Source organism: Emiliania huxleyi (assembly GCF_000372725.1).
Source record: "Emiliania huxleyi CCMP1516 chromosome Unknown EMIHUscaffold_12, whole genome shotgun sequence".
Classification (NCBI taxonomy): Eukaryota; Haptophyta; order Isochrysidales; family Noelaerhabdaceae; genus Emiliania; species Emiliania huxleyi.
In genome coordinates, this window is record NW_005201392.1 from 1,088,335 (window position 1) to 1,110,232 (window position 21,898).

At 65.1% G+C, this 21,898-nt stretch overlaps 9 protein-coding genes across 9 annotated transcripts; 5 read left to right on the top strand and 4 right to left on the bottom strand.

The window, feature by feature from the left end:
* Nucleotides 1–723: 723 nt before the first annotated feature.
* EMIHUDRAFT_449036 (hypothetical protein) lies at nucleotides 724–1,176 on the top strand. The gene is made up of 3 exons (XM_005790582.1): nucleotides 724–843; nucleotides 912–1,029; nucleotides 1,101–1,176. The coding sequence occupies exons 1-3, from the start codon at nucleotides 800–802 to the stop codon at nucleotides 1,131–1,133; spliced, it is 195 nt and encodes a 64-aa protein (XP_005790639.1). The 5' UTR covers nucleotides 724–799; the 3' UTR covers nucleotides 1,134–1,176.
* Nucleotides 1,177–1,409: 233 nt separating this feature from the next.
* On the bottom strand, nucleotides 1,410–3,285 carry EMIHUDRAFT_98079 (hypothetical protein; the record flags this gene model as incomplete). The annotated part of the gene is made up of 4 exons (XM_005790583.1): nucleotides 1,410–1,703; nucleotides 1,772–1,873; nucleotides 1,948–2,249; nucleotides 2,391–3,285. 4 exons carry the CDS (start codon nucleotides 3,283–3,285, stop codon nucleotides 1,410–1,412), a joined length of 1,593 nt encoding a protein of 530 aa, XP_005790640.1.
* Nucleotides 3,286–5,023: 1,738 nt separating this feature from the next.
* Nucleotides 5,024–6,695, bottom strand: EMIHUDRAFT_433642 (hypothetical protein; the record flags this gene model as incomplete). The annotated part of the gene is made up of 2 exons (XM_005790584.1): nucleotides 5,024–5,531; nucleotides 6,120–6,695. Coding segments are annotated over 2 exons (882 nt in total), but the record flags the coding sequence as incomplete, so codon positions are not given.
* A 273-nt stretch (nucleotides 6,696–6,968) lies between these two features.
* EMIHUDRAFT_449038 (hypothetical protein) lies at nucleotides 6,969–7,885 on the bottom strand (the record flags this gene model as incomplete). Its single annotated transcript, XM_005790585.1, has 3 exons — nucleotides 7,427–7,885; nucleotides 7,278–7,354; nucleotides 6,969–7,195 (listed from the first exon to the last, which is right to left on the bottom strand). Coding segments are annotated over exons 1-3 (723 nt in total), but the record flags the coding sequence as incomplete, so codon positions are not given.
* Nucleotides 7,886–8,229: 344 nt separating this feature from the next.
* Nucleotides 8,230–10,695, top strand: EMIHUDRAFT_200745 (hypothetical protein; the record flags this gene model as incomplete). The annotated part of the gene is made up of 2 exons (XM_005790586.1): nucleotides 8,230–10,419; nucleotides 10,585–10,695. 2 exons carry the CDS (start codon nucleotides 8,230–8,232, stop codon nucleotides 10,693–10,695), a joined length of 2,301 nt encoding a protein of 766 aa, XP_005790643.1.
* Nucleotides 10,696–13,643: 2,948 nt separating this feature from the next.
* On the top strand, nucleotides 13,644–14,675 carry EMIHUDRAFT_433645 (hypothetical protein). Its single transcript, XM_005790587.1, is given in 3 exon segments — nucleotides 13,644–14,510; nucleotides 14,512–14,619; nucleotides 14,643–14,675. 1 exon segment carries the CDS (start codon nucleotides 13,664–13,666, stop codon nucleotides 14,375–14,377), a length of 714 nt encoding a protein of 237 aa, XP_005790644.1. The 5' UTR covers nucleotides 13,644–13,663; the 3' UTR covers nucleotides 14,378–14,510; nucleotides 14,512–14,619; nucleotides 14,643–14,675.
* Nucleotides 14,676–15,036: 361 nt separating this feature from the next.
* On the bottom strand, nucleotides 15,037–16,180 carry EMIHUDRAFT_200748 (small subunit of putative ribonucleoside-diphosphate reductase; the record flags this gene model as incomplete). Its single annotated transcript, XM_005790588.1, has 2 exons — nucleotides 15,037–15,417; nucleotides 15,704–16,180. The coding sequence occupies 2 exons, from the start codon at nucleotides 16,178–16,180 to the stop codon at nucleotides 15,037–15,039; spliced, it is 858 nt and encodes a 285-aa protein (XP_005790645.1).
* Nucleotides 16,181–17,059: 879 nt separating this feature from the next.
* Nucleotides 17,060–17,551, top strand: EMIHUDRAFT_200749 (hypothetical protein; the record flags this gene model as incomplete). The annotated part of the gene is made up of 1 exon (XM_005790589.1): nucleotides 17,060–17,551. One exon carries the CDS (start codon nucleotides 17,060–17,062, stop codon nucleotides 17,549–17,551), a length of 492 nt encoding a protein of 163 aa, XP_005790646.1.
* Nucleotides 17,552–19,849: 2,298 nt separating this feature from the next.
* Nucleotides 19,850–21,627, top strand: EMIHUDRAFT_351761 (hypothetical protein). The gene is made up of 2 exons (XM_005790590.1): nucleotides 19,850–20,390; nucleotides 21,216–21,627. The coding sequence occupies exons 1-2, from the start codon at nucleotides 19,889–19,891 to the stop codon at nucleotides 21,512–21,514; spliced, it is 801 nt and encodes a 266-aa protein (XP_005790647.1). The 5' UTR covers nucleotides 19,850–19,888; the 3' UTR covers nucleotides 21,515–21,627.
* Nucleotides 21,628–21,898: the final 271 nt, after the last annotated feature.

The following is a 21,898-nucleotide window of genomic DNA, read 5'->3' on the forward strand; positions in this document are numbered from 1 at the left end:
AACTACATTCGCTCTCAACGGGCGACCCTGTCTGCAGCGCGGAATTCCTCTTTTCTTCTCTCTCGTCCTCCTGACAAAAATGTACAACAACAAACGTGTGAGTGTTAGAGTTGTTTGGTATTGAAAATCTCTCTCTCGAAATGTAAAAGAAATGCCGGACGCCGCCGCCGGGCCTTTTCCCCATCCCAAACTGTCACTCCCCTTTCTTTCTCCCGGCCGGGGCGGGGCGCGCGCGGGGGCGGCGAGTGTGCGGGATGTCTGTGGGCCCGAGAGCGATGCGTCATGCGTGTGTGCTGTGCCGGGCACTTGGAGCACTTGGAGTGCAGTCGGTAACCTCACATCCAGGGCCGGGGAGCTAAGAAGCGTTTCTTCATGCTCCAAAAGTGACGCGCAGACGCCGCCTCCTTTAGCGCTCGCAATGGGGGCCCGGCATTCCGCCCCGCCCACCCATGCGTCAGACGTGGTGGCTCCCACGGACGGCTCGCCGTCTGCACCGCGGCGCTCGAGCTCGGAGACAGAGCTCTCGCCTCCTCAGCGAGCGCTTTCGGGCACCATCTACAGCGATGCCGCAGCCTCCGAGCCGCCTAGGCTCTCTCTCTCGGGTCTCTCAAGGCGGAGGAGCCTCAGCCGTGGTGTCAGCCGCTTGATCAGCAAGCGGCTCCTTCGGCGGAGGGCGCGCGAGGCGTCCGAGGCGCCCGACGAGGAGGTGTTCGAGGAGGACGAGGAGGGCGAGGAGGAGGCCGAGTCGGAGGGCGAGCTGGGCAATGACGAGGACCTGGACGAGAACTGCATCGTGTGCATGGACCAGCCGCGCGACGCCACCGTGATGCCGTGCCGCCACATGTGCGAGCCTGCCTCCACGCCCGCGAGCAGCCGCTCCTTGCAGACGCCACGCCCTGCCTGCCTCGCAGGGTTCTCTGCAGCCGCTGCGCAGGCGCGCTGCGCTACCGCACGGACGTGCAGCACCGCTGCCCTATTTGCCGCACAGAGATCGAGTCCGTCCTCGAGGAGGACGAGCAGCTTGAAAAGGCGCGCGGCGACACGGCGCCGCACAGCGAGCTCTCCCACGCCCTAACACTCGCTTCCCGGCCCACACGCAGGCAATGCTCGAGTTGCCGTGGGGCTTCCGCTGAGTATGGGTGCATGCTCACGAATGGTTATAGGGGGAGAGAGGAAGCGCGCGAGAATATCGCCCGCATCTCCCGAAAAAAAAGGGAAAGAAGGCACTGCGTTTTTTGGCAGCGGTACCAAAGCCTCGCATCAAGCAAGAAGCATCATCCATGTCAAGACAACAAGAGATTATATTATTTATAAGTGCGTGTGAGGTGTGTACGACCGGCGCGGTTCACTCGCGACTCGGAAAACCACGATTCGTGTACGACCTACTTAGCTTCCGCGCAGTACTGAGGTCAAGGGTTTCGTCCCAATTCTGCCGCCGGTGCGTCACGCTGCGCCATCAACAGGACTCGTTCTGCGAACCGAGAGAGAATCTCGGGCGCTTCACGCAGCCACTCTTGCAGCCGCGGGAGCCCCGTCTCGACCAGCCGGCCGAGCTCCTTCTGGTAGCGCCGAGGATTCCCATAGTAGTACGGAACAGCCACACTGCCGGCCGGCTCCTCTGCTTCCAGCAGACGCTGCACTCGCGTGACGTCGGTGGTTCCGTTCCGCGCGCAGACAAAGACAACCAGGGTGAGGCAGGCCACCTGCAGTCCCGGGAGAGGAGGGTGGCGAGACGGCACACGGCGAGAGGGAGGCGCGTGCGAATGCCCACCATTTTGAGGTTTGCCTGACGCGTCGGCGTGAGTGCCTTAGCCAGCGCGTTCTCCCGCGGCCGCAGCAGCAGCTCCTCGCACAGCACGCGCACAATGAGCAGCTGCAGTGGGCGGGACCAATCACACATCAGTTTTAGGGCGGCTGAGGCGGTACCCGGGTAGACTCTGGGCCCACCTGCATCGTGATGGCAAGCGGCGATGTGGCCGTGGGCGAAGAGGACCCATCGTGGTGCGGCTCGAGCGTCCCAGCAACGGACGGCATCAGGGCGTCGTTGGGCCAGTGTAGCCGCCGCGAGGTGAGATAGCGTAGGTGGCCGAGCATTGGCGCAGGAGCATCGGACAGCGCTTCGAGCACCACTTCTAGAAGCGCCTTAGTTCGCACGCGCAGTTTTGAGCACTGCTTGTCAATCTCGGCCGTTGGCTTTGTGGACGGGCGCAGCGTGAAGCGTCGGCCGCGGGCGAGCCCCGCAGCTTCGCCTGCGCATGAGGGTGAGTGATCACGTTGAGGTGAGTGATTGCGGCCGCACGGACCGACAATCTGGCACTGCGCTGTACAGCAGTGTGAGAAGATGTGCTGTCGTCGGTAGCGTGGGGAGGCTCGGCGCTGGGGCCGCTCACCGACCATGTCGAGCTGCAGCGACGCGTCACGCAACATGGAGGAGACCACGGGTCGCACCGCTCGCTTTAGCCAAGGAATCGCGCATTGGACGAAAGAGAGAAGCACCTCCGATACCTCGGCCTCAGGTGGGGGGGCGTCCTCCTCCTCCTCCTCGGGGTCGAAGGTACTCAAAGAGGCCTCGGAGCCTGCCCGCCGTGGCGGCACACGCGGCAATGGTGAGCCACCAGGCGGCTCGTCAGTGATTCCTGCTGGTGTCGCGTCTTGCTTTCGAGGCGACCCTGCCTCGTCCAAGTCGGCTTCTGAGTCGGAAGAGAGGTCGACGTCTTGAAGCGCCGCGTCAATCTCTCCCAGCAGCTTCTCCGCTGCCTCCTCGCCAGCGCCCTGGCCGCCCTCGCCGTGCAGTGGTTGCGGTTGCGAGGGTGGCGGCGGTGGTGGTACATATCGGTCTCGGCCAGCTTCGTCAATATCGTCTGACATTTTGCTGTTCTCCGCCGTCTCGAGTTCTTCCCGCCAGAGGCGCTCCTCCTCCGCTGCCTCTCGCCGCCGCCGCTCCTCTTCAGCAGCACCAGCACGCAAGTTCTCCATGAGCTCATTGTGCAGGCCAACAGACTTTTCGAGCATCGCTTTGAGCTCGGTGTCTAGTGGTGGCTGCGGCGGCGGCGCTGGCGGCGGCCGCGCGCGCGGGCCCTGCGTAACGGCGCGATCCAACTCCTGGGCCATCCTCGCATTCTGCCGGTCGAGTTCGTCAAGCCGCTTCTGCCTCGCCGCAAGCTCCTGATGCCAGACGTCGCCTGCACCATCCGTGGCACGGCGACGGCCGAGCTGCTCCTCCACAATGCGAAGCTGCAACGACAGGAGCGTGTCGAGTGCGTCTGGTTCGACGCTAAGCGCCATACACACATGCGCCCGGCAACGGGGGTGTTTCCCTCGCAGCCGAGAATCGTTTCACGTGCGTCCAAGTGCTCCAAGTGCGTTAGTTGTGAGGGGACAGGGGGAAGTCGGGTATGCGTGAGGTATGAACGTATCGGGGTATCTATTTCCATCTTCGGGGTAGGCAGGTAAATCCTGCTGTTGCGCCAGGTAGGCATACGCTGGTACTTAAAGATACTTCGTAGACGCATAGCTAGACGTATGCTGGTATGGGGAGTTTGAGACGCACATATGGCAGTATGTTGCAACTCGTCTCAAGTACACAGGTAGCGGCGGTCACACCCGCAAGTATGGGTACAGGGATACCACTCCTTACGTGGTCCCGCAACCCCCCCAAGTAACCAGGTATCTCGGGGGCGCGCTCCAGTATCTGCAGTATCTGCAGTATCTGCAGTATCTGCAGTATCTGCAGTATCTGCAGTATCTGCGGTATTCTGCAATATCTGCGGTATTCTGCAGTATCCGCGGTATCCGGGTCGTCTGTGGCAACAGGCGTGTGGGGTGTGGCAGCACCACCCTCGCAGCCCAGATCTGCCGCCGCCGCGCTGGCTCTGCCAGGATGCACTGTACCGACAACGGCGGCCAATGCCTGCAAAGTTCAAGCTTGCACTCCTGAGCGCGTGTGTCGCCGCGACCCACAAGGTGACGCAATCATGTCTGCACGCAACCGTGGCTCACGTCTCGTCGGCACCGTCCCTGAGTGCGTCCCGCCTTGGTTGGCGACACACACTCGACGAGGACAGTCCGGCCGACGGGAACGTGTCGCGCGCCGGCGACGGTTGCGGCAGGGTGGTTGTGTGTACGAAGCGCCGCTTCGACGAAGCGAGGTTGGCAGGCGCCCCTCACGAGCCCCGCAAGACATGCCACACGCCCCTCGCAAGCGAGGTTACCATAGTAGGCGCCCCTCGCGAGACTCGCAAGAGATGCCACACCCCCCTCGTAATAGTGCATATTCTGCTTTTGGCAGCTGTTCCACCGAGGCTGTGGGGTGCCGCAGCCGCTGTTGTATAGCGCAATCGGCACCCACCCGTATCTGCAGTATCTGCAGTATCTGCAGTATCTGCAGTATCTGCAGTATCTGCAGTATCTGCAGTATCTGCAGTATCTGCAGTATCTGCAGTATCTGCAGTATCCGCGTACAAGCGGCGAAGTCTGTGGTATTGAAGTATGCATGCTTCGCCATATTTCGACACTTGTGTGTGGGAGGTATGGCAGTATTGTGCCGCCCCTCTCGCAGTATTGCAGTACGAGGAGGCCGGACGCCGGTCGGTATCCGGGTACCGGGCGCACTGGGCACTGCTACAGCAGTACGGATACCTGGCCCTACCACAGTGTGAGTCCTTGTCAGGTATGGCAGTATGGCGCTGACTTCCTAATGTACCCCAGTATAACCAGCCATTCGTGCCGTAAAGGTACGGATACTTTATACCCTCTACTTACCCTTGTCCCCTGAAAAGAATTTTACAAACCTCCCTCGCACATGTGTGAAAAGAAGGGAAGAGGAACTGTGTTAGGTATATAACTGTGATCTTGATATGACATATGGGTTCGTACTATGCAAAGCATCACATCAATGTCTGTGTGACGCACGAAGACGCTCTTCTCCCGCGCTGCCGCGCAACCAACAGAGAGACTCCGTCTCCGAAGTGCGTAAAGAGCGGCTAGCCTAAGACGGCTGTCTGAAGAGATCCTCCGCGAGGAACTCACGCCCTGCCCCACTCGTCCTCGGCAGCTGCGGCGGGCTCAGCGGCCGCAGCCTCGCCCCACCCGTCGTTCTGGCCGGCTGCTGCGGGTGCTGCCTGGCTGCTCTGCGCAACGTCGCTCGGGTGCACGGCGGCCGGGGGCGGGGGGACCTGCACGCCCGCCGTGTCCGCCACCGTCTGGATGCCGCCCGTGAGCGCGCCGGTGAGCCCGCCGAGGATGGCGTTGGGCAGGGCCACCGAGAGGCGGCCAACCGCCTTGCCCAGCTCGCTCTTGGGCACGTAGGGCTTCTTCTCGGCGGCGGCGCCGGCCGAGGCGGCGGCCTGCGCTTGCTGCGGCTGCCCCCAGCCCTGCGCGCCAGCCTGGTAGCCCCCCTGCTGCTGGTACTGCGGGTAGCCCTGCTGGTAGGGCTGCCCGTAGGCCGCGCCGCCGTAGTTGTACGTGCCGCTCGGCGACCACTCCGCCTGCTTCTCCGCGGGCGGTGCTGCATCCTCCGCCGCCGCGCCGCCCTTGTGGTTCAGCGCGTCGAAGTGGTCGGCGGTCTGCGCCGAGAGGGCGCCAAAGTCGGTGGACGGGTCGGTGGTGCCGGAGGCGACGCCGGCGCCCGCGCTGGCAAACTCGATGCCGGTCTGGATGCCCTGCATCATGTAGTCCTGCCAGCTCGCGCCGTGCGGCGGCTCGGAGGCGGACGCGTCGGCAGAGGCGGGAGAGGCGGCGGCGGGCGAGGCGGAGGTGGCGGAGGAGGCGCCCGAGCCGAGCGCAGAGGCGAACTGGTTGGCGGCCGCGAGGATGCCGCCGCTGAGCGCGTCGGAGGCTCCGACGGCCGGCGTGGCGGCATCCGGGGAGGCCTCGGCCTCGGCCTCGGCCACCTCGATCGCCTCGCCCTTGCGGTTCAGCGCGTCAAACTGATCGGCGGTCTCGGCGTTGATGCCGTTGAAGCCGGTCGACGGGTCAGTAGTGCCGGCGGCAACGCCGGCGCCCGCGCCCGCGTACTGGACGCCGGTGGCGATGCCTTGGTTCATGTAGCTCTGCCACCCGGCGGTGAGCTTGCGCCGCTGCCCGCCCGCCTCCTTCGCCGGCGCCGCCGCCGCGCCGCCCTTGTGGTTCAGCGCGTCGAAGTGGTCGGCGGTCTGCGCCGAGAGGGCGCCAAAGTCGGTGGACGGGTCGGTGGTGCCGGAGGCGACGCCGGCGCCCGAGTTGGCAAACTCGATGCCGGTCTGGATGCCCTGCATCATGTAGTCCTGCCAGCTCGCGCCGTGCGGCGGCTCGGAGGCCTTCTCGTCCACGGCGGCGGCGGCCGAGGATGGCGAGGAGGCCGGGGAGCCGAGCGCCGACGTGAGCTGGTTGACTGCCGTGAGGATGCCGTCGCTGAGCTGGCCGTCGGCGATGACAGCGGGCGACCCGGCCGTCGTCTTGCCGCTGTTCAGGCTATCAAACTTGTCGGCCGTCTCTGCGTTGAGGTCTTGGAGTAAGACGTCGTCGCCGGAGGCACCGGCGTTGGCGTAGGCGGCGCCCGTCTCGATGCCTTGGTTCATGTACGCCTGCCATCCGGCGAGAGCGCGAGCGTTGGAGCGCGTGCTGGCCGCCGGGACGGGGGCGCCGTTGACGATGGAGATGAGAGAGAGCATGGCTGCGGACGGAGTGCTGGACGCGGCAGGAGACTCTCGGCTGGGATGGCAAGGAGCGCTTGAAAGGGAGGGCAAGGGAGTGGCTTCGGAGATACTCCGAGATGCAGCGTGTCAGAGTGAGCGAGCGGGCGAGATTGTCTTCTTTGATCGACCTCCTTACGACTGATAAACAAAAACCTTTCCTTGTTTTACTCATCCCGTTTCCCGGCGTCCCCGACCTCTGCCTGCTGCAAAGCGTAGCCGTCGAGCGCGACGCCCGCCCCGAGGGCAGGCAGCCATGGTGCGGCGGGGGCGCTCGCCGGCTGGTCCGCGGCCGCCTCGGCCATCGCCACCACCGCTCTGATCGCCTCGCGGCTCACCTCGCCGCCATCAGTCCCGACGGGCGCGCCGCTGCTCGCGGCGAGCGCCTCGTCCGCCAGCCCCCTCGCGGTCTGCGCGTCGCCGAGCGAGGCGGCGGCGGCGATGGCGCCAACGCGCGCCGCGAGCGACCACATTGGCGGGGCGTGCGCGGCAATCGCGGGCGGCGACGTGAGCTGAGCGAGCGCCTGCCGGTGCGCCCAGGGAGGTGGGTGAGGCGGTGCCGCCCTCGCTCTCCTCCAACCACCGGCCCCACTGCTAGAACCCCGCCTGCTGGTGGCTGCGCAGCGCGGCGGCGTGGTCGCCAATCGCGCTCTGCGACAGGCCGAGCGTGACACGCAGCGCGCCTATGGTGGCACGCAGGGCCGAGGCTCAGACTGCGCCGCCCGCGAGCGATCCCGGCCGAATCGCCACGCCACCTTGCGCCGCGTGGCTCGGCCGGTAGGCGCGGTTGAGCATGTACTCGGCGCGCTTGCTGCACGCGAGCGCCTTGCCGGCGTCGCCGAGCGCCAGCGCGTTTGAGCCCAAGTCGCCGAGCGCCCCGGCGCAGCACACAAACTGGTCGTGTGCGAGGCCGTGCCTCGCCGCCGCCTCGGCGAGCGCGAGCGCCTCGTCGAGAAACTCCTCCGCCTCGTCATAGTCGCCGGCGAGGTGGAGCAGAGCCCCGTGCAGGTTGGCCGCCAGCCGCGCCTCGCGCCTCGGCATCGCAGAGGCGGGCAGCGTCGCGCAAACGGCCCGCGCCTCACGCGACGCGGCGATGCCGGCCGCGGCCTCGCCGCGCCACAGGCACACCTCCGCCTCGCGCAGGAGGGCGGGCAGGCTGCGCAGCGCTCTCGACATTGATCACCGCGACGACCGAGGACGGCGCTTGGTGTCTTTCTTTTGAGGGTATGTACCTAGGTAGCTCTTATGTTTTTTGGGTTTTAGGCTTATGTTCGTACCCGAAGGTGAACTGCTGACAGGGTTTGCGAGGAGGAGCGTAGATCTGTGTTGGGCATAGGTGGCGTGAATGCTTTAGCATTCTCGCCCGCTCTGCTGAGGGGAGGGGCAGGACGAGCGGTCGCCTGAGGCGCCTATCTCTATCCACCCTCTCTTGTGGTTTGCCAGCGGGGCACGTGGCCAAGGACGACGTTTCAGATCGCGCGTCCGCTTGTTTGCGCACCCGCGTGCTCGTCCACGCCACTGTCCTCCCGCCCCCTGTGATCTCTGTCGCCTGTCGCTGATGTCTGCCATTGAGACGCTTGTGGAAGTGGCGCTTGCTAAGGCCACCAAGGACAGTGCCGTGCATGGCGTGGACAAGGATCAATACCTGTTGTGTTCCTCTGTCGTCAAAGCCGATGTGCGCAATTACCATACCGTCAAGGTGCTGCAGAAGGGACTCGACGAGAGCCAGGCCAAGGCGGCCGCTCTCGCCCTGCTATCGCAGCAATACCCTCAGCTGGCCGCAGGCGGAGGCACCGCCTCGGATGGCCCCGCCGATGCGGCAGAGAAGGTTGTCAAGACACTTGAGCGTTTGTCGTCATCACAGTTGGGTCACCTGGCCGCGGGCTGGGCCACGCAGCTCGGAGAGGCATTCACCAACGCGAGCATTCTTTCGACAGTGGAGGCCGGCTCGCTCGCGGGCCGCACCGGCAGCGGCAAGGTGCCGCTCGAGAGCGGTGAGGAGGCGCAGATGCCTTACACCGTCATCCAAGGACCATCCGAGGGCATGTACGTGCTCGAGGAGAGCGGAGCACAGGGCGAGCCACGACGCTCGGTCATCCTCAACACCACGCTGGTGACCCTCATGCTACAGCCGACGCAGGCACACGTCGTCTCGAACGCGACGCTTGTCAAGATCAACGGCTCGAGCAGTGCTCTGGCTGTTTTCCGCAAGTTGCCCAAGTCAGGCAGCGCCGCCGAAGACCACGTCTCGCTAGAGGAGATTCTCCAGTTAGCAGACGGTCTTCCGGCCGCGGGCGCGGTCTCGCTCTCGGGAGAGGAGCGCGTCAAGACGTTCGCCCGGGCTCTCGAGGCCAAAGTCTCCGGCGGAGAAGGCTCTAGCTGGTTGGCGGCAGTTGGGGACAAGGCGACCTACTCCGTCTTCGAGCTTCGGAGTCAGCTCGAGAGGCTTGGCCCCGACTTCACGCCGGTCGCCGCGCTGCCCGCACCCAAGTCGTGCGCGGAGTTCTTCACGCGCAACATCCGCGGGGAGAACTGGGGCGACTTCGCCAAAAGGGTCGCCCCTCTGATTGAACCCGATGAGCAGCGGTGCAATTTCATCCGCTCCAGCGAGGCGGTCCTTCGCGACGCGATCGAGCGATGGCTGGAAAGTGGGCTCGGCAGCCTCCGAGAGGCTTCCGTTGCGTCGCTCGCCCTTCGCACCGACTGGTCGGTGGACGCAGCGTGCTCGCTGATGTACCAATTTGCGATGGCCAAGGACCAGCAGCGGCTCGCCCCGCCCACTCCGCCACCGGGCGTGCCGCCCCCGATCCTTACGCAGCCGATCATCAAGATCACGACGGGCGGATCGGGTGAGGGCGGCGACGAGGCCCTCTCCGCGGCCGCTGCCGCGCAGAGCTTGACGACCGCGGAGCGCGAGTGCGTCAAGAGGCTCGCCGCACTCGCCGCCATCGAGGACAACAAAGGGGTCGATGAGATCGCCAAGTACATCGACGGCGCGTCGTCAGCAGGCGCGCCCTCCCCGCACATCATGCGCCTAGTGCACGCGACAGACGCTAGCGTAAACAGCCTTGCGTCGTCGTACGTTGCTGACGACGGTTTTGTTGTCGACCTTCGGTCAATTCGCCGGGCCATGCTTCACCGTCTGGAGTCAATGCACTTTGGCTTCGCGACTGACAAGCAATGGTCAGAGGAGCAGCGGCGCCAAGCAGGACGCATTCGCGTCGGGCGCTTCAGCGAAGTGGACATCGCCTGCCTTTTGGAGGGCCAGGAAGACGGCTTCTCCAAGAAGGCGCCGCTGGCGCACATCAAGTGCCCTGTCAAGCTGCAGATGGCGCTCGGAGTCTTCTTCAGCATCTGGGCAAAGGCACACCTCACCTTCTCCAGCCATATCCTCGCCTTTGGCGCGAATGTGGCCCGCTTTCTCCACCAGACGCGAGAGGACGGAGCGTCGTGGGAGCAGCTCTCGGACTACTGGCGGAAGCTGATGCAGAAGTGCGAGCAGCCCGCGCTCCGCTTCGAGCGCAAGGAGGCACTCGCCCCACTCCAGCCGCCGCTACTCAAGTGGGCGGACGACCGCTCCGTCACACACGTTGCGGAGCTCATGGACGCCGTCAACCGGAGCGAGCGAGAGCGGCTCGCCAAGCTGCTCGAGGAGGCGCGCGCGCCGAAGGAGAGCGCAGAGCTTGCCGAGCTCCGCAAGATGGTCAAGCAGCAGGGGAGCAAGCAGAAGCAGCACGAGGAGCGCCTCGTCGCCGTCAAGAAGCGCTTGGCCGGCGGCGACGGCGGCGGCGGTGGCGGCAAGCACAGCAAGCGCGGCGGCGGCGGTGGCGGCCGCGGCGGCGGCCGCGGCGGCGGAGGCGGCGGCCGTGGCGGCGGAGGCGGCAACTCGCAGAAGCCCGGGGAGACCCAACAGGAGCTCAACGCCCGCCTCGGCCGCAAAGACGGCAAGGACCCGTGCTGGTTCCACCACATCAAGGGCTCCTGCCGCTACGACGCCGCCGAGTGCCGCGGCCATCACGGCTGATGGCCAGCGGCAGCCTCCGACCCGCCCGGCGGCCCATCGACGCCGAGTGTGGTGCCCGAGGCAACCGTGTCAGTGTCGTGCGTGACTGATGTGAGTGATCCGGCTGTGTGTGCGCATGGGTGTGATGTGCAGCATGACAGCGGAGGGGAGGGCGGCGGGAGCGATGTGGAGGTGGGTTCTAGTGCGCCCCCGCCGCAATCGCCGCACCCCCGAGACGGACGGAAGTCCGTCGATCGAGATTTGGCAGCAGCTGCTCTGGGCAGCTGCGATACTAGCCCGAGCGCGCCGCGCGGGCTCCTCCTGCACCTGTTCGCGGGCGGGCCGCGGGATGGGAGCTTCGCGCACTTTGCCACCGCGCTCGGCTTTGATGTGATTGAGAGAGACATCATCCTCGACCCCGGCCATAACCTGGTCGACGATGGCGTCTTCGCCGAGGTGATGGAGCTCATTCAGAGCGGCGCGGTCAAGGCGGTGCTTTTGGGCACGCCGTGCGGCACCTTCTCCGTCCTGCGCATCCCGCAGCAGGATGGTCGAGAGGGCCCGCCGCAGCTGCGCGACCGGCTACACCCCATGGGCATGCCCGGCGTGCCGCGCCAAAACCTCAACGAGCTGGCGACCGCAAACGTTCTCGTGCGTAGAACCGTGATCATCGCTCAGGCCATCGCCGACGCGGGCGGCGTCTTCATCATCGAGAACCCGCCCGACAGAGGCGATGGCCCGCTCTACCAGGCCAAGTTTGCATCGCACGCGCCTCTGTGGCTGGTGCCAGAGGTCATCGAGCTCGCCGACCGCACTGGAGCGATCAAGATCACCTTCCCCCAGTGCGCCCTCGGCTCGGACTTTCAGAAGTGGACGACGCTGCTGGTCTCGCCGCAGCTAGTCCCGCAGCTCGTGGACCTCTCGAGGCTCGCGTGCCAGCACCCCGACGGCCACCGTGACGTCGCTGTCGGCGCACGTGCAGCGCGGGCTGCTGCGTACCCTCCGTTGATGAACCGCAGACTGGCCGAGGCGATCTCGGACTGCCTCACGTCGCTCGGCGGCGGTGCTCCGAAGGAGAGCAGCCATCTCGCCGGCGACGCTGCGGGCGAGGCTAGCGAGCCGGCGGGCGAGGATCTCGACGCCCCCGCCGCCGGCCGCGGCTCGCCAGGCATCGTCGCAGATGCTGTCGATTGCCGTCGTAACGATCTGCGTGGCAGCAAAAGGTCGCGCGACGGGATGCGCGACGCGCAGCTGTCTCAGCGCGCGCGACAGCGACTGAAGCGGCGGCAGGCCGCATCCAGTGGTGAGGCAGGCGACGGGCGAGGTCCTGGGTGCAGAACCCGCCCCGACCCTGCCGATCCACCGGAGCGCGACACTGCTGCTGACACCGAGCTACTGCCAGAGGCCGCGCAGGCGCCCGCCATGGCGGTCGGGTCTGCCATGCCCCATGCGGGGCCGCTCGGCGAGGTGGCGGTCGGCCGGCGGTCGGACGAGGGGTCGGTCGACATCACACGCCTCGGCGTGCTCGGCAATCCCTTTCCGATCCGCCCTCTCGTCGCGAGGGGCATGGATGACGAGGTGGCGCGCCGCGCAGTGTGCGACGCGCACAGGCTCTACCTGCGGCGCGTCATGAACAGGCAGGAGGCCGATCTCGCAGAGATAGCAGGCACAGTCGGCGCGCCAGCCGACGGCCAGCCTCTCGTCTATCAACAGCCTCCTGCACCGGAGGCAGTGCGAGGCGAAATCGACCGTCTTGCATTCGTCGTTGCCCGAGGTGGTCGCCTCCTCCTCGGCTGCGTGTGCGCACCCGAGGAGTGCCACGGCGACGCCGTGAAGGAGGCTATCCTCACGGCGGCGATGGAGAAGCGGGTCTGCGCCGAGCCGCGCGGCCCCCCCGCCTCCGGCTCGCTGCGGAGGCTGGTTCCCGAGCAGGAGGACGTTCTCCGAGGTAAGCTGCTGCCCGTCGCCAACGAGCCGCCGTCGACAGACCCCGTCGAGCCGCCCGCCGAAGATCGGACTCGGTGCCTGACACGCGATCGCGTGGGGGGGGACTGCGCCCTGGCCGTTCCGGGCTCACGCGGTGGTCACACCATCCCGGAGAGCGAGGGGTAGGGAGCAGCACCTCCCCCCTCACCACGCATGTCAGGCGCGGCCGCCGCCGAGCGCGGCGGCCGCCCAGGCCTCGTGGCCGATTTGTTTGTCTCGCAAGAGGAGCGCATTTCTCAATTCAACTACCTCCTCTTCTTCGAGACCCTCTCGCGCTATGAAGGCGGGCGAGAGGAGGGAGGGGCCCCTTGCAGAGGTGGCGTGAATGCTTTAGCATTCTCGCCCGCTCTGCTGAGGGGAGGGGCAGGACGAGCGGTCGCCTGAGGCGCCTATCTCTATCCACCCTCTCTTGTGGTTTGCCAGCGGGGCACGTGGCCAAGGACGACGTTTCAGATCGCGCGTCCGCTTGTTTGCGCACCCGCGTGCTCGTCCACGCCACTGTCCTCCCGCCCCCTGTGATCTCTGTCGCCCCACCCGCCTCTCCCGAGCGACTGAGATTCGAGATTGGTCTGTTCTGTTATCTGTTGGAGTCTTGCGAGTGTGTCCGTCGTCGTACCCTCCGCCGTCCATGCATGGTGTGTGTGGAGTGCTGTCTGTGGTGTTTTGTGGGGTGTGTGGGGGGGGAGGGGGTAGGGAGCAGCACCTCCCCCCTCACCACGCATGTCAGGCGCGGCCGCCGCCGAGCGCGGCGGCCGCCCAGGCCTCGTGGCCGATTTGTTTGTCTCGCAAGAGGAGCGCATTTCTCAATTCAACTACCTCCTCTTCTTCGAGACCCTCTCGCGCTATGAAGGCGGGCGAGAGGAGGGAGGGGCCCCTTGCAGAACTGCTGACAGGGTTTGCGAGGAGGAGCGTAGATCTGTGTTGGGCATAGTTGCTTACGCTAATGCTCTCTCGATCCCTCGGTTGCCAGCCCCAAACAGCAAGGTGTTCGAAGCTGGCCGGAATGGCCATGCTGGTGATCTCGCTGTCGCTGTTGGCGACCACTCCCTCCGTCGACTGCGGCAGCGGTATGACCGTAGAGGCGGCCGGCTGCGGGATGGACGCGCAGGTGATGGGTGTTCCCGATGGCACGTCCTGGGAGGATGGGTGCAGACGCTGCAATGAGGCCCTCGCCTTGAAAGGAGTATTCGATCCGTGCGGTGGCTCTGGCTGGTGCGCCCTGCCGACCGATCGGTTCGGCCGCACCACGTATGGCGTCTGGCTTAAGGCGCACTCCGCTCCCTCGCCGCCGCCATCGCCGCCGCCTCTGGCGCCAGAAGAGCCGCTCTCGCGCGACGCTCTCTACCTCGCCGCCGCCGCACTCGCCGCCGCCGCCGCCACCGCCGCTGCCCTCACCGCCTCAAGCGCACGCAAGAGCGCGGTGGGCTCCACAGCCAGCGCTCGCGACTTCTCAGACAGCACTCAGCTCAGCAAGCAACGTCTGGAATCGGTCCGCTACGCGCAGGCGAGTGTGGACTATGAAAAGCGCAAAGCCTATACGAAACTTCCCAAGTGCAAGGTGACGCCACCACCACAGTCCGATCTTGCTGTGGCCAAGGCTTGCGCGGCGAGGAAGCAGCAGAAGCGGGATTGCGAGAAGGTGGAAAATATGAGCAACACGGACACCAACGCCTCTTCCGATGCCGCGAGCGAGATGCCCGGACCCTCGTCCGCGTGACGGGAATGGAGGGAAAGAAGGTGCATGCCATGTCCATGAGAGTGCCGACTCTACATACTGTCGCATGCCATGCTAACGTTCGGGCGTCGCAGAGCGGTCCGGCGCCACAGGCCACACGCGTGCTGCGCGTGACGCATGTGCATGTAGAGCGTAGACGAGAGAGAGAGAGCCGTGTTGCGGTTGTGCTCACCATGTGTTCGTGTGCAGGTGTTGTGCTCAGTCTAGGCTCAAATAGAGATACATACTCAGAGAGAGTTCAGTCCGGTGTCCGTTACATGTTTTATAATTAATGCGGTTCAAGCACATAATTAACGAATCTCCGCAATAAATCACACGCGCAGAACGCGTGCCCGTGCGGCGTGGCGGCGCGAGAGAGGACGGTGCCACAGAGGAGTCGCTCGAGAGAGGCTCATGAGAGAGGGCAGACGGCACCAGAGGGGCCGCAGCCCCATGAGATGCGCTGCACGGGGCGGGAGCGCGCGTGTGATACGCACACACACGCGACTGAACTGTAATCTGTATCGACCGCGAGCAGCAGGGAGCGGTTCCCTCGCTGCTGGCCGCAAGTTGTAGTGGGGGCTTCGTTGATGGCTGCGGGCGAACCACGAGAAGGGAAGGGGGGAGCCCCAGGGGAGGGCGGGCTGGGCTACGCGTCAGGATCAAAAGTCGGCGTCGAGCGTGAACTCGCGGCCGCCACCCTGCTGGCCGCCGCCCATGACGCCCGCCTTTTGGTACTCGCCGACGCGCCGCTCGAAGAAGTTTGTCTTGCCCTGCATCGAGATGAGCTCCATCCAGTCGAACGGGTTGGCCACGCCCCAGTGCGCGCCGACGCCGAGCTCGCCGAGGAGGCGGTCGGCGACAAACTCGATGTACTGCGTCATCAGCCGCGCGTTCATGCCGATGAGCGAGACGGGGAGCGCGTCGGTGACGAAGACGCGCTCGATCTCGACCGCCTCGCGGATGATGTCGAGCACCCGCTCGCGCGGCGGCGGACGCTCCAGCTTGGAGAAGAGCAGGCAGGCGAAGTCGCAGTGCAGCCCCTGCAGCGGTGGGGGCGGCGGGGGGCGTGGTTGGAGACCTCTGGGAGCGGGCCTGGAGCGGGCCGTGAGGGGTGCATACACGTGTGGTGGTGGTGGGGGGCGTGGGCTTGAGGGTGGTGGGGGGGGGGGGGGGGGGGGGAACTGCTGCTTGGGGCTGCCGGGGTGGAAGGTTTGGCTGCTTGCAGCCAGGTGGTGCCAGGAGGTGTGGGGCGGCGCGAGGCGGCGGCGAGGGGCGCCGGACGCGGCGGCGGCGCGGGGAGAGAGGCTGGGCGAGGGGGCAGCGCACCTTGATGTCGCGGCAGAAGCGCTCCGCGAGGTTCTCGACCACAATGCCGTCGGACGAGGCGAAGAAGGCGAGGACATGCGTGATGAAGTGCCGCTCGTCCGCAGTCAGCCGCTCCCAGTCCTTGCGGTCCGGGCCGAGGTCGATCTCCTCCGCCGTCCAGAACGACGCCTCGTGCTGCTTGTACATCTGCCAGATGTCGGCGTGCTGGATCGGAAACAGCACAAAGCGCGAGTCCGTCTCACGGCACATTGGCTCGACAAAGTCGTCGCCCACCGGAACCCCCTGCGGCGGCGGCGATGCGTCGCACGCCGCCGCCCCAGCGTCGCCTGCCGCGCCAGCCTGAGACGCCGCCTCATCGCAAGCCGACGCCGCCGCCACACTGCTGCCCTCTGGCGACGACCAGCCTTCGCCGCTCGACCATCTCACGTCGGCGCGCGGCGCAGCACGGCGAGGATAACGGGGCGGCTCCGGGTGCATCGGGGCCCCACCTGGCAGCGTGGAGGCACCTGCCGCCGCGACGGTCGCCGCGGTCACGAGCTTTCTGTACATAATCACGGCTATCAGGGAGGTGGCGCGAGTCGCGCTTGGAGAGGCGATCTGCCTGGAAGTTTCGCGTTTCTTTTCTTGAGAATGAAGCATTGGAGAGAGAGAGAGAGAGAGAGAGAGAGAGAGAGGCATTGGAGAGTGTGGTGGCGGTACACGATGCAATCTATGATGCTCGCGATGGACTGAGAACGATGCAATCTATGACGGGCAAAGAACGATGGACTGAGAGACAGGGACGGATTCACGTTGCAGTTCACGTGAGACTGAGACGACTCAACGTGACGCCCAGACGAACGCCTGCCTGATTTTCTTTTCCGCCTCCAGCCCACATGGATCATGGTACTCTCCTAAGCTGTGAATCAGACGCACTTACCTCGCTCGTTGCTCTTCTTTCCTCTTTCTATGTGTGTGTGTGTGTGTGTGTACTCACTCCGCTCTTTCTATCTCTCTCCTCTCTGTTTAGGTGCCTATAAGGGCTTCCAGTATCGGACCTTCAAGACATGCGCTTTTGGCCGGTGGCCTCCTCGGACATGGTACCTCCGGTGAGATAGTGGCTGCCAGTTCGAGACTGGGGCCGATCGAACTTGACTTGTTCGGAGGAGGAATCCGGCCAGCACGGGTACAAAGAGGGGTACCCGGAGAATCCCCAGCTGCGGAAACGTAGTGTCGCTCAAGAGGTGCGATGGGAGTGTAAGGTGCCTACATGGGCTTCCAGTATCGGACCTTCAAGACATGCGCTTTTGGCCGGCGGCCTCTGCTTTCTCCCTTTTCTCCCAGTAAGCTAAAATCCGAGCGAAAAAACACGCCGAAATGCTGCCGACTGCAGTCACGAGCGTGCTGGGCTTGGACGTGTACGTGCGCGGCTGCCCGGGAATGGGCACGAGGTGGTTTGAGCGCGTGCTGCCGTGCCTATTTGAATCTCCGGTGCAGGTCTTCGCGCGCGAGAAGCACAGCGGATGCACCATCCGATCTGCATCCGACCCGAACATTTCGTCCAAGCTCCTCCACCCGCGGTGTCGATCCAGTTGCATCCACGCTGTGATAGCTCGGCATCCGATGACGTTGAAGCGGCGCGATCGGCACTCGATGCTGGTGTGGGAAGCGTACTATGGGGCGTGGATGCAAATGCGGCACGCCAATGTGAGGTTCTTCCGCTTCGAGGATCTCATCAGTCGCGGCTGCACTGCGACACGCTCAGACCCCGTAATCGCACGACGATACAAAACCTTTCGTTCCGACGTGGCGCCCTCCAACGAGGGCGTGTGGAGGTTCTGGAATTACAGCAGCTATGCCGTCAGATGATGCATGCTCGTGTGTGTATGCGTTGGCGTGCGCGGGCCTTTCGGCCGAGAATAAGTTACTCATGCGCATGCGCGTGCGCATCCCGCCATGCACTGGACCCCGAAATCAGCAGGTGTGTCGAGGGGAGAGCGTGTGTGAATCTCTGTGGAACTAATTGATCCTAACGGGAGATGAGACGTGGTTTTGGGGGCGCCTCATATCGACACTGGCGTGAACAGCGGGTCTAGCCTTTTATGGGGTGAGAGCTTACGCCAGTGACCATAAAAACCGTCCCCGGAACCCCCCAGAGAGATCAGCCGTGAAGGGTGAAGCGTGATGTTCATATTGCCCGTGGTAGTCGCCCCGCCGCCGGACTGCGGACAGATGTGAGCGCGGGAGCGCGGCGCAGCTGCGAGAGTGCGCGGCCCGGCTGGTGGTACACGCCGCGCCCCGGGACGCTCGAAGCTCGTGTGCTCAACGTGTGAGTAGGCGCTCTATATCCCGTATGCGCGTGAATTTGACGGGCGAACGTGTCCAAGGTTTTTAGCATTTGGGTGAAGGTTTGGGCGATCACCTAAGATACGGAGCCGGCTGGCTGCACGAGGGGTGCACTGCAGACTGCACGCGGGCAGCAGATTGAGGCGTGAGAGATCGCGCGTACACCACACGATTGGAGGTTGGACACGTCTCCTCTGGGATGACTCGAAACGCTGTGTGTGTGTAGGTGTCGCGCCCTCGAGATGCCGGCCCTAGTCACCGACCCACAAATGGGGCAAGGAGGGAGGGCCGAGCACGCAAACAGTCGGGAACCAAAGCGACATAAGATGGAACGGCGGGGGTAAACGAAGAGACCAAGGGTGATGGTGATGGCCGTGCCTCATTGGAAACAGCCGGTGGTGATGGCCCGCCTCATCGGAAGCGACAGCCGGTGGTGATGGCCGCGCCTCATCGGAAGCGACAGCCAAACGGCTCGCGAGTGGTACTCGAAAAGCGATGGCGCAAGAGGCGACGGCAACGGCGGCGATGGCGGCGATGGCCGTGCTCAACGCACGTGTGCAGCACACAAGGCGGCTGCTGAGCGATGCTCCGTGAGCGACGGCGCGAGAGGCGAGGTGGCACGAACGGCGAGAACGGCAGCGAAGACGACCATGCGCCAGAAGAGAGATATTGAAAGAGAGCGAGAGAGAGAGAGAGACGACATGAGACACGGAGTGTCACTTGTAATTGCTAATGGGAGAGAGAGAGAGAGAGAGAGAGAGAGAGAGAGAGAGAGAGAGAGAGAGACTAACCCCTAACCGCGATGACACGCTGCGTTTGCAAGGTAAGGCTAAGGGGAATGATCAGAATGGCGAGGCTCGGAATGCGTTCTTATAGAATGTTCAGAACACCGGCCACTGGGCCCGCCGGAGGCGCTGAGACACGGAGCCTCTCTCGGCACTAGCAGCAGACACAGGCACAGGGGACAGTGCGGACGCGGCTCATCAGTCCTCCCTCAGTAGCGAACAGCTTATATTGCAATACGGGACAGCCACCCACTCAAAGCACTCACCACACGATTATGCCGCTTCCTATTCGCCATCCTCTTCAAAGCCGACAATGGCTTCGTCCTTTTTCTCTGCCGTGCGGTACGCCTTGAGTGCCAGGTAGGTTCTGCTTGCCGCAGTTGTCGTACAGCTCCTCGAGCTCGACCCAGCGCGTATCAATGAAGCCGTCGTCATTCTGGTCCTCTCCAAACTTGCCGCGGGTGAGGTAGCACAGCGACGTCTCCGCCGCGGCCAGCTCATTGCGCCGCTTCTTCCCGCCACGAGCTGCTCACGGTCGGCGAAGCGCATGCCAATCACCTCCTTGATCTCGAAGCAGTATGTCGGCACGACCGCGTCGTCTCCTCTGCCGTCGGCGAGGCGCGCCACGCGCTCCGCCGTGGGCCGCCTTCTCGCTTCTGGCATTTGCAGCGGGTACACATGGTGCGGCGCGCATACTTGAGCACACCGTGGTTGGTGCAGTTGGCGCACGTGCCTGCGGGAAGGGCGCCATAGCGACGCGCGCGCTCCGGGTGCATGTGTTTTTCGGGTATACCTGAGAATTCTCGGGTATACCCGGCCGCCCGGGGGTCGGTCCGAGGGTGTCCCAGGAATGAGCAACAACAAACACATGCACATGCACAACATGCGCATGTGCATGCACATGTGCATGCAGTCATAACAGACCCTAGTTGCCGTTCCTGCAAAGTAACTCAGATGTCCCGGGGGGTCACGCTGAATCTCGGAGTATCTCCGAAGCCACTCCCTTGCCCTTTCAAGCGCTCCTTGCCATCCCAGCCGAGAGTCTCCTGCCGCGTCCAGCACTCCGTCCGCAGCCATGCTCTCTCTCATCTCCATCGTCAACGGCGCTCCCGTCCCGGCGGCCAGCACGCGCTCCAACGCTCGCGCTCTCGCCGGATGGCAGGCGTACATGAACCAAGGCATCGAGACGGGCGCCGCCTACGCCAACGCCGGTGCCTCCGGCGACGACGTCTTACTCCAAGACCTCAACGCAGAGACGGCCGACAAGTTTGATAGCCTGAACAGCGGCAAGACGACGGCCGGGTCGCCCGCTGTCATCGCCGACGGCCAGCTCAGCGACGGCATCCTCACGGCAGTCAACCAGCTCACGTCGGCGCTCGGCTCCCCGGCCTCCTCGCCATCCTCAGCCGCCGCCGCCGTGGACGAGAAGGCCTCCGAGCCGCCGCACGGCGCGAGCTGGCAGGACTACATGATGCAGGGCATCCAGACCGGCATCGAGTTTGCCAACTCGGGCGCCGGCGTCGCCTCCGGCACCACCGACCCGTCCACCGACTTTGGCGCCCTCTCGGCGCAGACCGCCGACCACTTCGACGCGCTGAACCACAAGGGCGGCGCGGCGGCGGCGCCGGCGAAGGAGGCGGGCGGGCAGCGGCGCAAGCTCACCGCCGGGTGGCAGAGCTACATGAACCAAGGCATCGCCACCGGCGTCCAGTACGCGGGCGCGGGCGCCGGCGTTGCCGCCGGCACTACTGACCCATCGACCGGCTTCAACGGCATCAACGCCGAGACCGCCGATCAGTTTGACGCGCTGAACCGCAAGGGTGAGGCGATCGAGGTGGCCGAGGCCGAGGCCGAGGCCTCCCCGGATGCCGCCACGCCGGCCGTCGGAGCCTCCGACGCGCTCAGCGGCGGCATCCTCGCGGCCGCCAACCAGTTCGCCTCTGCGCTCGGCTCGGGCGCCTCCTCCGCCACCTCCGCCTCGCCCGCCGCCGCCTCTCCCGCCTCTGCCGGCGCGTCCGCCTCCGAGCCGCCGCACGGCGCGAGCTGGCAGGACTACATGATGCAGGGCATCCAGACCGGCATCGAGTTTGCCAGCGCGGGCGCCGGCGTCGCCTCCGGCACCACCGACCCGTCCACCGACTTTGGCGCCCTCTCGGCGCAGACCGCCGACCACTTCGACGCGCTGAACCACAAGGGCGGCGCGGCGGCGGAGGATGCAGCACCGCCCGCGGAGAAGCAGGCGGAGTGGTCGCCGAGCGGCACGTACAACTACGGCGGCGCGGCCTACGGGCAGCCCTACCAGCAGGGCTACCCGCAGTACCAGCAGCAGGGGGGCTACCAGGCTGGCGCGCAGGGCTGGGGGCAGCCGCAGCAAGCGCAGGCCGCCGCCTCGGCCGGCGCCGCCGCCGAGAAGAAGCCCTACGTGCCCAAGAGCGAGCTGGGCAAGGCGGTTGGCCGCCTCTCGGTGGCCCTGCCCAACGCCATCCTCGGCGGGCTCACCGGCGCGCTCACGGGCGGCATCCAGACGGTGGCGGACACGGCGGGCGTGCAGGTCCCCCCGCCCCCGGCCGCCGTGCACCCGAGCGACGTTGCGCAGAGCAGCCAGGCAGCACCCGCAGCAGCCGGCCAGAACGACGGGTGGGGCGAGGCTGCGGCCGCTGAGCCCGCCGCAGCTGCCGAGGACGAGTGGGGCAGGGCGTGAGACTAGAGGAGCCAACACCCACCGGCCGCAGAGTAACTTCCGGAGCGCTGTTGGTGAACCGCGTGGACCGTTGTAGTGTCGGATTTGTTTTGTTAATATCGCGCAACAATCTCAGAAAGCCCCCCCCTGACTGCACTCCCACCAAGTGCCACATCAGATATGCGTTTGAGGTTCGAAGATGCTAGGATTGCGAGGAGCTCACCACAAACAACCCTAACTTCTAACCACAGTGAGCGTGCTGTGCGTGGCTGTCGGGGACTCCGTGCGGCTGCGCGATGCGGTTTGCCTTGGCCTGCATACACGTTTCCGGAAACCAAAAAGGAAACGAGAGGGTCCCGAGCACTTTTCGTTTCCGGAAATTTCCAGGGAAACCAGAGGGTGTTT

Coding starts and splice junctions, on each gene's coding strand:
- EMIHUDRAFT_351761 (XM_005790590.1), top strand. CDS start 19,889: ATGCTCTCTCTCATCTCCATCGTCAACGGCGCTCCCGTCCCGGCGGCC. Junction 20,391..21,215: donor CGCCCTCTCGGCGCAGACCG/CCGACCACTTCG, acceptor CGGCCGGCGCCG/CCGCCGAGAAGAAGCCCTAC.
- EMIHUDRAFT_433645 (XM_005790587.1), top strand. CDS start 13,664: ATGGCCATGCTGGTGATCTCGCTGTCGCTGTTGGCGACCACTCCCTCC.
- EMIHUDRAFT_449036 (XM_005790582.1), top strand. CDS start 800: ATGGACCAGCCGCGCGACGCCACCGTGATGCCGTGCCGCCACAT. Junction 844..911: donor GTGATGCCGTGCCGCCACAT/GTGCGAGCCTGC, acceptor CCTGCCTCGCAG/GGTTCTCTGCAGCCGCTGCG. Junction 1,030..1,100: donor AGGACGAGCAGCTTGAAAAG/GCGCGCGGCGAC, acceptor GCCCACACGCAG/GCAATGCTCGAGTTGCCGTG.